Raw genomic sequence first — 13,369 nt, 5'->3', positions numbered from 1 at the left:
GTTCTTTCTAATATTATCTTCTCTTGAAAATCCATATGGCAGAATTCATCAGCACAGAGGAGACGAGGATAAAAGTTAAGCAACAAAGAAGCAAAAATTAATTTGATCCCATAAGAAAGAGATGTAAGAAATCACACAATAGAAAAAATGTGCAAAAGATATTTAGGAGTAGACAAATTTAAGGGTAGCAGTTGAGTGGACCAAAGCTGCAGAAGGAGTTTAAAGGAAAACATATAACTAAATGTACAGTTACATCTGAAATATTGAAACCAGCACCTAAACATCACCTGTATCACCTAAACATCATCTGTACCGTGTTAATCTCATTCAGTTCATTCTTTTCCACAGATGGCTCTTTGCTTGGTTTATTCTCTAGTAACTACAATAAGATTAAAGAATTCACTCTTGTGGCCCTGCAGCTAATAAAGGGAACCTCCCAGTGTGCCCATTCATGGGACTCTCTGTCAGGCACACTCCCACCACCCTACATTGTCACTGCTGGGACCCAGCAGCAGCTCCAGGTCCCCTCTTGACTCCCCACACCCCACACACAGCCAGAACAGGTTTCCTCACTGGTTCCAGCCCAGGTTTCCCTCAGCAGAGTCTCAGATCTCTTGTTCCATAAAGCCATTTATTCCCAGCACAGTAATACAGCCACAGCCTGAGCCTGTGCCTCTGAGGAGGGACCTCACAAAGACTTTTATCCCTGAGCTTTCATCCCTTCACAGCCTGAGCACAGGGAAGCTTTGCCTCTTCTTCCTGAGCCCTGGGCTCCTGCCCTGACTCTGGGTGTCCCTCACCCAGCTGGTCATTGGATCCCTTAGCATGCAAAGGGTCACAGGTCACATCCCCCTGTCTCTCTGAGCTCCCACCCAGAGCTCAACCTGCAGCTTGCAAACCAAGCAACTGCACCAGGTGTGTCCCTCACCACAAGCAGAATGCACCATGGTTACTGGGATTTTAGCAGGAGCCAAAAGCCCTGTGCACTGGCCAAGCGTTTCAGGAACCAGAATGTAAAGGCAAAACAAAAGTCTGGGCAAAAATGAGAGGGACAGCCACTCAAGGCAGCTGTTCTTTAATCTTGCTGGCCAGTTTAACTCCCTGAAAACAAAGGCTGCAGAAAACTAGAAACTCCTTCAAAAGAGTCTGTCAGCAATGGGAAAGTAAAGGAGGGAACAGCACCATCCAAAATGTCTCACTTTGCACAAGTCTCAGAATACAATGGAAATGCTATTTGTCACCAATAGCAGGAATTATGTCTGAACAAGTACTGGCCAGACACTTGCCTATGAATGAGAACAGAAAATGTCTTTCTTCTAAATAAAAACCCAACCAAATGAAAAACCCTACAAAAATCCCACAAAACAACCCCAAACTCCTCTTTTGCCTGTCAAATCCATGTAGAAGAATCACATTCCCCACTGGCTCACACTTTCCTCTGCCTTGTTTTGCTAGACATGAAAGAGTTAAATTAATATTTTGAAGCATTAAGATTAAAAATGTTTAAAGTTATCCACACACATTTTAAATCTGATCACTTTTAAAAAGATTCTGAGCCTGAGGATCTTCACCCCCATTTCAAGTGAAAATGCAGAAGCAGTAACGCTTCATTCAGCCACACCAATCCTGCCTTGGAATATTCCTACCTGAGACAGTGGCTGAGGGATGATACAAATAAATAACTTTGTCATGGCAGGAAACTGCCAAAAATTAAATCAGCTTAGAGCACAAATTTAGATGCAGGTACCTTACCATTACAAAGTCTGAAATAGTGAATTATGGTTTGTCAAAAGTTGGTGTTTATCTATGAAAGTGTTGCTAAATTAGGGCAAATTCATATAATCTAGGATCTACCATGCTGGGAATCAAGAAATAAAAATCCAGTATGATGGCTTATGAGTAGTAAGCAAATTTAATGGCAGTTAAATGGCTTGGTCATTGCCCTGCAGATGGAGAGGAGAGCCTTGCACAACCTTGGGAAGCAGCCAGCCCAGGAAGAGGAAATGTTCCTGCACGAATAATTCCCACAAATTTATTTTCCTGTGAGAGATCAGCAGTCCATTAATAAGACTGTCACTGAAGGCATTGTAATGACACACTTTGCACTTGCATTTGCTGCTTGTGTCTGCCTCCAACAGATTTCTGTTATTTTACAGCAGAGATTTTGTCTATTACTGTCTTGGAAAAAAAAATCTAAAAATGCCCATTTTCCCCTGTTTGACAGTTCTATAAGCAAATTTAATTTCTGCTTGAGGAGCTTAAAAATAATTTCACTTAAATAAGCAAAGACAGTAGTCTATGAAATTAAGCACTTGTTTTATGTAAATGTCAAATAATTATATTAGGAATGCAAAAATAAGCCATCAGCAGGAACACAAATGCTCAGAACAAGATTGGCATTATTATTTTCATAGCCAGTCTGATAAGAGGCAATTTTACAATAGCAGTAGATGCTGAGGCTCCCATGAAGTCTAATGACAAGGCTGATTTCTTACAAAATTCTTGAGCATAATTAAGTTTCAGAAAACTGAAAATGCAACATGCAGACTTCATGCTTGTGTGGCTTAGTAAAGTGCACTTCTGGCAGTTTTGCTCTGACACACACATGTAAAGGAGATATAAAAATGAACTGGAGGAGTGTCTTGCAAAATTATTCCTCTTGTTCCTTTTTGACTTTTTGGAGAAAACAAATTGTAAAACGACTTCACTTTACATCTTACTATTCCAATGTCTGAGAGTGTTGGATCATAAACTAACAATTCTGCTTTCCATGCTGTTGGTAAATCTCATCAACTGAGAAAATTAGTATGCACATTTTATATATTTTTCCTTTAAAAACATTAAAATTATTAACTGGTTAGATAAGAAGTGGAAAAAAGTATGCCTGATGAAACCACGCCTTCCTTTCTTTCCTCATGTGCTTCCCTGTGGCTTGGCTTCCCCACAAGCAGAGAAGTTTAAATTATTTCTGCTAATTTATCAAAGTATTGTTTGGCTGCAAGATGGCACAGTGATAGGGCACTGTGGGCACTACTGGCAATGAAATCCCCAAATTACTGAGGTGGGCCAGAGGAGCACAGGGTACAAGGATTGGAAGTTGGGAGCTCAGTTCACACCCAGACCCACCTTTCCCATGTGTCACGGATTCCTCATAGGTTTGGTTTTGAAAACAAGTACTGTTGTGATATTGGGACACAAGACAGATGATGGACTTTGGACCTGGTTAGCATAAGAGATTTGATAACAGGATGCCTTGGCAAGAGCAAAGAGAACTTTTAAAAGAAGATTCAATCAGACTGGTTTACTGGAAAAAAAGAGAATTTCATTATACTCTGCAAGCAAGAGATATTGTAATATGCATAAGTTTGTGCATGTGATTTTAACCTAATCATTGTAGTAAACATTACTAGTCTCCCTAAAACAGTATATAAGCATTGGTAGTCCTCAATAAATTCGGGTTCTGATCACTGAATCAGTCTTCCCTGTCTATCTTCATTGCTGACAAGTACCACAGGAAAGATATTGGACAACAAAAATGGGCCAAATAAGCATATTTTATCCCCCAATTTATTATGTTCATGGCTGTAGCACTACAAAACTGAGCTTCAAATGCTCAGTACCATAATGCTGTATCCTTCAAAGCAGAGATTTGGGGACAAGCAAGCACGGCACCAGGCAGTTCTCTCTGTGCAGGAGTGAGCAGCACTGGCCACCAAGCTCTGCAGACAGATATTCCTCCAGTGCTGGCACAGATGGGTTCTGCTGTACACTGAGTGCAGAACAGAGAGCGTCCCAGGGTTTGTGTTCCAGGTCAGGACACCACACGGGGCGGCAGCCCCACCTTCCCCACCTGCTCCTTTGCCTCAACACGCTTGTGTGGAATGCATTGTCTAAAATACAGTGCTAATATGAATAATAAATTACGCTGTCGCGTGTGATCTTGTCAGCAGCTCCAAATTAATTAAGAATTCTCCTTGATTAAAATCTCTGACCCATATTGCCAGGCAGGGCAGCTCTCCTGACTCAGGTGTGCAGAGCAGCCACCAGGGCTCTGTGGACCTGAACAATGCAGGCTCTTGTTGAGAGTTGGGTGTGAGTAAACTCATCCATATGTATCCAACAGCACTACTTTCATGCAACATTACCCCTGTGCTTAATCATTTATAGCTCTGAAACATAATAGCACTCAGAATTAAGAATGTCTGGGTTGAGCCTTCAATTTACTTCTACAATAGCAAAGCCTTAATTTTTTCTGTCTTAATAGAGCTAATTATAAGGCTTTAGTTTGGGCTTTTTAAACCATTTTTTAACGTTTACCCTGCATAGCCTGTACATTTGTACTCATCTACCACTTCAGAATATCTATTGCCATATTCACTGGGAAAAAAAAATGCTGTTGTGAAAACTAAAAGAAATGGAGCTTGCACAAAAATTAAGCTTTATTTCCAAAATTCTCTAACTTGAACACCCAATACATTTTATTTTACTGAATTACATAAAGTTTCCACTGCACAGCCTGTCAAATTCAACTATAAATCCATCAGAACAGCCAGAGAACTCAAACACTTACTGGTTTCAGTGGCTACAATAGTGATGTTGTGCCATGTGCTGGTTTCTCTGTCCAGGGGTGTTGCCAGAGTTATTTTCCCATCCTCTGCATTGATGTTGAACTGTCTCTCAAGGTCAGTGTGGCGATCAATGGAAAACCTGCAAAACAGACATCCCTGTAATCTACTTAATGAAGTTGGTGTAATCCATACAGTCACAGAGACAATTTAGGCAGCCCTCTGAGAGCTACAGTTTTATAGCCAAATGGATTGAGAAGCTCAATAGCATAATAATTTAGAAGACAAAATGACAAACTGAGGCTAAAAAAACTTAATAATTATTGCCCAAGGAGTAATTAGCTGTATACCCAGTGTGAAGGTCGTAAAGTGCCCTCAGGTTCACCGGTAGCATCTCTGAAAAACGGTGCTGATCAAGAGTTAATTACACAATCCATCACGTTTATTGGACAGCTTCTATGGTATTTCACAGTAACTGATGATAATTTCAACAGTAATCTATTAAGCAACAAAAGTGGTGGGCTTTGTGGTTATTTTAAAAAGGGGATGAATAATATTATTTTACCAATAAATTTCAGATTAACGAAGCATGAACGATTCACCAAGCACATTATTATTTGCTTATGGTTCAAGCAGCTCCATGGGCAGAGCACAGTGAATCACCATTTTTTCCTATAAAACACTGCAAATGCTGGAGGCTTGATTCTTTTATGGGCTGACATCATTGATTTTTAACCAAACAAGTTCCATCTGACAGGTAGTCAGAGTTTGCAATTGTGAATGTCCAGGTAAATTCTGCAGCCCAAGCAGGGAGCCAGAGCTGCAGTGGATTGCTCCGATGGTGATTAAGCAGGATGATGATTTAAAGCTCAGGTCCAGATCTCCAGAAAGCTTTTGTGTTTGTCCATTTGCACAGTTATTTTATTAATGAATTACTCGCAAAAAGAAACTAAATTACAAAATTGAGCCTTCAGTTTCTTGACAGGAAAGGTAGGGAAAGAGGGAGTTGAGTGATAAACTATTGATATGGTTTAACAGAAATTGACTTCAAGGGGTTTTACTGAATCCTAATTGTGGATTTATACAAAAGCCTTTTAAGCCTTTGTGTCTGTGTATTAGAGAAGCTACCAGCATGCACTGGCAGTTTTTACATCTGTTCTGCATTACAGCAAGGCACAATAGTTAGGTGAGTTAGAATAAGGTATCACACTCAATTACCTTATGGAGTGGCCAGAAAAGTGACTCCAGACTGTCACTTTCTCATCACTTTTCTACCTTTTGCAAGCACATTGTTAAAATACCACAATAAAAGTAAAAGAACACATTTTACTACAGTGAGAATGGCATTGTTATCTGAAAATCAGCTATTCCATTCTGGTTTGTGCTTTAGCAGAAGCAATTTCCAAAAAATATTCTGATTTGGAGGTCCCTTTATTCACTACAATAAATATATTCCAATGAACTCCAACTCATTCCAGCCAACACAATCGATTTTAATAAACACAGCATTAGCATCTGATTTCAAAGCTTAGGATTATTGTGTTCTTTTTTTTTTATTTCAGTATCAGATATTCTCCTATTTAGAATGAAAGTTACATTGCAATTAGATTATTTGTGCAATGCATTCTGTAAGATACAGCTCACTTTCAAAAAGAGCTCTAAATGATGAAAACTTATCAAAATCTCAAAGTTTAAGTGTTTAAATACTGCATTGCCAGAGTTCAACACTAACCTGATCACAATGCTTAAGTACTTAACTAGTAATGGATTTAAGAGGGAAAACCTCAGCTTAACTACAAAATGGGATTTGTTAGATATTTACTTGTTTTGTTTGAAACTCTGAGAAGAACTAGTTCTACTCATTGAAAAATAACTAGTTTGGTAAGAAGAGTACCAGAAAAATATGAAGTCAAATTCCAAATATCTGTGCCAAACACACATGCATGTGTGTTTGGACATTTAAGTAAACTGATTTTCTCATGAGCTCCACATACTCAGTTCTCAATGGTTTAATGGGAACTGCACTAAACTCAGCATTTCTGAAAATCAGGTCACTTGTGTGGAAGAATAAAGCTGTAGGTACTTAACTTCAGGCAATCATTTTTGAAAGTGGATCTTAACTGTATTTTGATGTCTCCCTAGTTCCAATTAAAGTATTAGAAGTAAAATTCTGGTACTAGTGAAGTTAGTAAAAAAATACCTTACAGCCTTTCACAGGTTTAAGGTTTCACTCAGGAAAATACCAGAAAAGACAGCAATTAGCTCTTTTTAAGAAGTCATCACTTATAACTGTCTTTTCATTTTCAAGTTTTAGGTAATGATGATGAAAGAACTCTACTGATATGAAACATATAAAAAGTTTTCCCAGTCCACAAACAAAATAAAATGTGAAATGCTCATATGGTATTCAGTGTTTAGTCAACCTGGGGTTGACATAAATTCCACTGAGGAAAGACAGTTTTTCTCTAAGGACCAATCCTTCCTTAAACTTCCACTCACAGCCTTCCTGCCATGCAGGTTTTGAAGTTATAAAAGAGGGAGTGACACATCTGTGAGTTTATTATATCACATTTAATCTTATCCCAGCAGTATTTACTCACAACACAAACCCAGCAACTCAATAAGAAACATTTTTAACATAAGTTGTGTGTCTTTGCAAGACAACAAAGAGGTAAAACCCTCTCCTGATTTTAATATGATAAATATTTGTTACAAAACCAAAAAATAAAATCTGCAGTGTCATAAACCTGGGAAAACTAAGGATACATTTGCAGTTTCCTTTTCATGATAATGGTGTTGTAACTCTTTTTAATGGGAATGCATTGTCAGATCCATAAAACATACATAAAACATATATTTCTCTAAAAATGAGAAAATAATATCATGGGAAATAATATCTAAAGCCAGCACAGGTTACTGGGAAGTTTGGGTTAGTTTATGAGTCTGCTATGGCAATTATAGGAACAACCCCACAGTGGTTTAACAGAAGCCTGGAAAGGATTCTCAGTCCTGCTCTTGCACTGTTGCTGTTATGACTTTATTTGATCTACTCCTTATTTGCACCAATGTAAATAGGAGCAGAAATCCTTTTTTTGCTGCTCCTGCTGAGATTTGAATGCCAGCACTGACACCCCAGGAGTAGTAAATCTCCATTTTTATTATTGCCAGGCCGACTGGACAGGGTACTTAGTGACAGATAAACAACTGCACCATTGGGGAGGCACAAAATATTGGGTCTGGGTTTTTAAGGCCTGCTGTGAATTAAGAAAATGATCAACTGCTGCCAAAGATGAAATTTCTGCCAAAAGAAATGGGGAAAACCTTTTCCACTGAATCTTATCTCTCCACAGAGAAAGCCACTGAAGGGCAGTGATTTATAGGAGGGCACTTGCAGTATAGAGGAAACATTATGGCTCATGCTTTTTGCTATGTGCCTGGATCATGCTTTATCCAAGATAACTCACTGCAGATGAAGAGAGCGTGGTTATGAAGTAACACCAGGAGCAGGGCACTGCTGGAGGCCACAGCTGTGGGCCAGCAGGGGATGATCTTCCCAGGCTAGAGCTGTTCCCAGGATGTGCCACCCTGCCCACACCAGCCACAGCAGAGCCTCACAGCTGAGCTGGACTCACTGGGCCCTTTCCCAAAAGACAGGCATGCATCCAGATGTGGTCCTGACACTAAATCCTGGATTTATGGGATGGAACACAACAAACTACAATTATTTACAATTATTACCTGACTCTGTAAAGCTTTTTCACCATCAGCCTTAAAAATAGGAAGCCCTTAAAGCAGCATGCACTGCACAATGGCAACTAAGGACCAAAAAGACCTTGTGTTGCATATTTTAAAGCTGATAAATTAGAAGAAACATCATAGAATCACAGAATATTCTAACCCACAAGGATCATCGAATTCCAGCTCCTGGCTCTGCACAGGACAGCCCCAAAAATCCATCTATACACATGCTTGTAAAACTATGAGAGGCTTTGTACCTTCAGATCAAGTGAGAGAAAGTTCAGACAATGCTTTATATTTTCTAAGCAAGCATTAAAAACAAACTACTGGTGAATTGGTTAGGAATTAGGATGAATTATTTTTCCTTAAAAAAAAAAAAAAAAAAAAAAAAAAAAAAAAAAAAAAGAAGAAAGAGAAGAAAGTAATACAATAGTCTGGGTTGGAAAGGACCTTAAAGGTCATCTCATTCCAGCCTCTGCCTTGGGCAGGGACACCTTTCCCTAAGACCACAAGCTTCTTTCCAGGCCGTATTTTATAATAACTTTTCTAAATTCTTTAACATTTTATCCTTTGACTCAATTATCAGACTCTTCCCACGTTCAGAGATATCCAAGTTTGATTTCATTTGTGGCACTGCACTCCTCTGAATGTGTGGAGCCTTTGTGTATCAGACTAATGCAAAGCAGACGTGCTATTGGGAGCACAGAAGGTGATTCATATTTTGTTTGTGCTGCCTGGCTTTTTATAACAAATGTACACAGTAGCTCTGTCTAAGCTAAATATTGATAGAACAGATATCTATTGAAAAAATGTAATTTCCTTGAAATACAATTCTTTGTTGCCTGATAAAATTCTGTTTTGAAGGAAAAAAAGGGATTTTAAAAAGGCCAGGCAACACTAACATTAAAACAGTCCATCAGTTTTAGAACAGCTTGTTGTACTTTTTCAGATTTTTAACTGAAGTTTGATATTTTTGGTATCATAGAAAAAATGCATAAAATCTGCATCATATGCACGATACAATAACAGAAGAAACATCTGAAATGTACATTCCAATCAATAAAACCAGTGCTTGAATATGTTTCTGTTAGAACCTGCCAGCTTCCTATTTTGTTCCAAATTGGAAAGAAAGAAATTGTATTCTGCTCCCTACTTGTCTCCAACTAGTATTTTCCCTCTTTTAATAATAGAATTACTAACTTGAAATTTTTTCTGTCTTTAAAATATTTTTATGCAAAAAAATGCAAAAAAAACCCTGAAGAATCTGAGCTTTCTAGAGTTCTCCCAGATAAATTGAAATTAATCAGGAAAGCAAACAAGAGCAAAAAAGTTGCCCAGAAACTTGGGCTCTGTATGTTCCTTAATTAGCTATTAAGCCAATATTTTAGAAAATATTAAATGTTATAAAGTACTGTATCTATTATTTAAAGAAAATATATAAATCACACTAATAAATTACCTTTTTAAAAAAATTAACTAATTTTGGCCAGCTCTGTTTCATGTATGCTAAGTGTTTTTATATGACCTGATGAGCAATAACATTCTAATTCAGTTTACAAACACAAAGTATTTTTGTTTTTAGAAGTCTGAAGGTCTTTTGATTTATAAAATGATGAAAAAGTGAGAACTAGGTAAATCTTTTACTCAGATCCATTTTTTGGGCTTGGACAGAATAAAAAGTCTAAGTTTTAGATCAGAGGTAGGTTTGTGAAATGTCTGAATTATTAAGAGTTTGAGGCAGGTGAGAAAAAAAAAAATTCCAGGGCAGCAGAACAAGAGTGGAAAAGCAGCCAAGGTAAAAGGGAAGCAGGGGTGGAGCAGGCTGGGATGAGGAGCAGAGGGGATGGGGCAGAGGAGCCAGGACCCAGCCAAGAGCAAAGCAGGGCAGGGCAGAGGGAAGGACCTGGGGTTCCATTGAGAGAGAGGTTGCTGTGGAGCTGGAATGCAGGGAAGAGAGCCCACTTGCTGTCACCATGGCTGGTCTCACACTCCTTTCAGGGGATCTTTTTTGTCTTTTTCACAGACACCAGTGGGCAGCAGCAAAAAAAAATTAGGGATGGAGCCACTGCTTCAATTGTGACAGATTGAACCCTGCCATTATATGGTATTTTTGTTTAGGAATCTATGGTAGCTGATGCTGTGTTTATCTGCTTTTGAGTCTGATTTAGAAATGAGAATCATAGAATCAGAGGATATCCTGAGTGGGAAGGGACCCACAAGGACTACTGAGTGTTGGAATCTGAAATGTAAGGAACTCTCAGAACTTTGGGCCTGTAAGGCAAAGCTTAGCATTAAACACAGGATTTGATCTGAGACCTTGGAAAAGGCCTCCAAACTTAGGTGACAGAAGCAAGGATGTGGATTCATAGTGTAAAGCAGAGACACATTAAGCTAAGTAAAGTTTAGAGTTTTAGAGTTTAAGATACAGAAAAAATAAAAGTAGCTACAAAGGTAAAGAAGGAGTTTAGAATGCAGCACTGTAGGTTTGTGTGTCACAACATGATTGGCTGAGAAAGCTCACACTGTAGCATGAGTCCATAAGATGAAATATTTAAGGATTGGGTCAAAAACATAAATATCCTTGTTGGCAGTGTTTTAATGGTCAATAAATCTTTAAAAGGTCTTGTAACTAAAGGTCTTGTGACCTTCTGAAGCACACAGTGAAGTTGTGAGCTGAACTCACCTTTCTTGTTTATGTAGAAGATAAGAAAAATAAACCGCATCATCTAAAAATCTCAGAGGTCCCATCTCTAACTCATTCAAAACTCCTTTAAAAAAATCCCATAATCAAGTTTGACTCCTGGCCCTGCCCAGACCCCCCAGCAATCCCCCCTGTGCATCCCTGGAGCTCTGGCAGCCTCGGGGCTGTGCCCATTCCCTGGGGAGCCTGGGCAGTGCCAGCACCTCTGGGGAAGCAGAACCTTCCCCTGATCTCCAGCTGTTCCCTGGGTGCTGTCCCTGGCCCAGGGAAGAGAGATCAGAGTTGCCCCTCAGAAGGAAGTTGTGTAAAACTCAAACATACTCTCCAACATCTTCAAACACAAGTCCTAAAGCATCCAAATGTGTTGGAAATTCTGAATTTCTAATTCTGAAGATACTATATTATGATATGTGTCAGGCAGGGCCTCTACATAAAGGTTTAAAGTCCAGCTCTGCAAGAAACCTGATGGAAGTGACAATGATTAGGAAATTATAGTGATAGAAAATGATGGATTATAACAGCTGACATCATCCTCTCATCCTCCTGATGCTGCCTGGCCTAAATTCCCTGAGGCAGCAATGCACAGTGATGATAACTATTAAATAGACTCTCTCCACATATACTTTTGCTATGAATTTCACTTTTTAGTGTTGGTTTTCCTAATGCTTTTAGCAGGCAGTACTACACAGAGCAGAATGTGCTTTGGAACACTCACCACACCATCCAATCACTACCAAAGAGGAGAGGAACATGTGTGCTCATCAAATTATATAAAACCCACTGATCTGATCCAACTGGAATAAAAGATTTTGTTCAAATTAAATCAAAAAGGGAAAATATTATAAACTGAAGATGCAGAAGTCATATGGGCATAATCATCTGTGACTTTGTATCTTTAAACCAGGAATGGGTTTAGACAAAGGAATACAAAATATGTTTTGACAACCTTACAACTGCATGGCACAAACTCAATATTGTTAGTGCAGACACTACTGGATTATTTAAATTCACTGCAGAGATACTCTCTGATGATTCAACCCCATCCAACCTCATTTCTCATAAGAACCACTCATATTTCTTATTTTCACTGCATTCCTCTGTTTCATAAGACTACTCCTATGGCAAGGAGCATTTTGGGGACTTTGAAAATGATCTGAACTGATAAATCTAACATCATGAACCAAATCCTACCCAGGCATTTTCCCAGAAACAGAACAGCAGGAAAACAGTCACACAGTGAGTGGGGAAATACACTTGGGGTCAGCCAGTAGCATTCCCAAAGAACACTTTCAAGCAGCCCTACCTTATAGGGCTGGAAGACACGTCGGGATCATGGGCTGTCACCTGCCCCAGCACGGAGTTGAGAGCAGCATTTTCATGTACTTCCAGAAGGTAAGTGGGTGAGGAGAAGACTGGGGGCTCATCAGCATCCTCCACCACGATCTTCACGGTTGCTGTGTCCTTGAAGGGGCCCCCGCTGAGGAAGCGAGGGTCGATGTGAATGTTGGCTGCCTCCACCTTCAGGGTGTAGGACTTTTTGGTCTCAAAGTCCAGTGGCTGTTGAGAAGGACCAAGATAAATGTCATTTACTGATGGCCACAGAGAACAAGTGATCGCAATGCTGATGGATGGGAGTTATGTGCATTTTTAAGCACGCAGAATGAGTTTTCCCTCTCCCAGAAACCCAACCTCCAGATTTTCTAGATACATACTGATATCTGTTTATTTACCAGCCTCGGAGAAAACAGCACTGTTTCCTTGTTTTTCACAAGAAATTTACTGAAAAATTCCCTCTCATGAATTACACCATTACAATTATGTATCAGACAAACACAACAAATTTGTTTGGGATGACACAAGTTGCATAACAATAATGCACTTCATCAGTGCTTTACTGGCTGGAGATAAGAAAATAAATTCCACTGGCCCCACAAAGAATAAATATTTTATTACTTCAAACAATGTGAGAAATGCAAAGAACTAGAAATTATTATTTGTTGGACAGGAGAGGCAAAATGTAGAGCTAATCATATGAGAAGGTACTTCAATATTCTTGCACTACAAGTACCTCTGTATTTCCGTTTATAGGAGTAAATGAGGTAGACCTCTCTCAGGAATTTCTTAAAACTGTAGCAATTTCTACTTCTGTATCTTTTCTCTTTTTTTTTTTTTTTCCCCACAGACAGAATCACAAAACAAATTACTTTATTCTATCAATATACCTGCCATGTTACCACTGCTTTTTACTATTTTACAGTCCTATATTAACTCATAAAAGATGAAAACTCAGTGGATTTAAGGGACTGAAACACCAAATAAACCCCAAATCTGTGACACTTTTGAGTGTTAGACTTTTTCATTATGG

The 13,369-nt window shown here is 39.0% G+C and overlaps 1 protein-coding gene across 1 annotated transcript in view; it reads right to left on the bottom strand.

The window, feature by feature from the left end:
• The window catches only part of CDH8 (cadherin 8), a 139,642-nt gene that overhangs the window by 48,126 nt on the left and 78,147 nt on the right, over positions 1 to 13,369 (bottom strand). The window contains exons 6-7 of the mRNA XM_053987768.1: positions 12,308 to 12,561; positions 4,571 to 4,707 (exon numbers count right to left, since the gene is read on the bottom strand). Of these exons, the coding sequence (XP_053843743.1) occupies positions 4,571 to 4,707; positions 12,308 to 12,561 (391 nt within the window). The remainder of the gene's footprint in view (positions 1 to 4,570; positions 4,708 to 12,307; positions 12,562 to 13,369) is intronic.

Source organism: Vidua macroura, chromosome 11 (genome assembly GCF_024509145.1).
Source record: "Vidua macroura isolate BioBank_ID:100142 chromosome 11, ASM2450914v1, whole genome shotgun sequence".
Classification (NCBI taxonomy): domain Eukaryota; kingdom Metazoa; phylum Chordata; class Aves; order Passeriformes; family Viduidae; genus Vidua; species Vidua macroura.
Note: the sequence above shows the minus strand (reverse complement) of the source record. Positions and strands in the feature narration are given on the sequence as shown.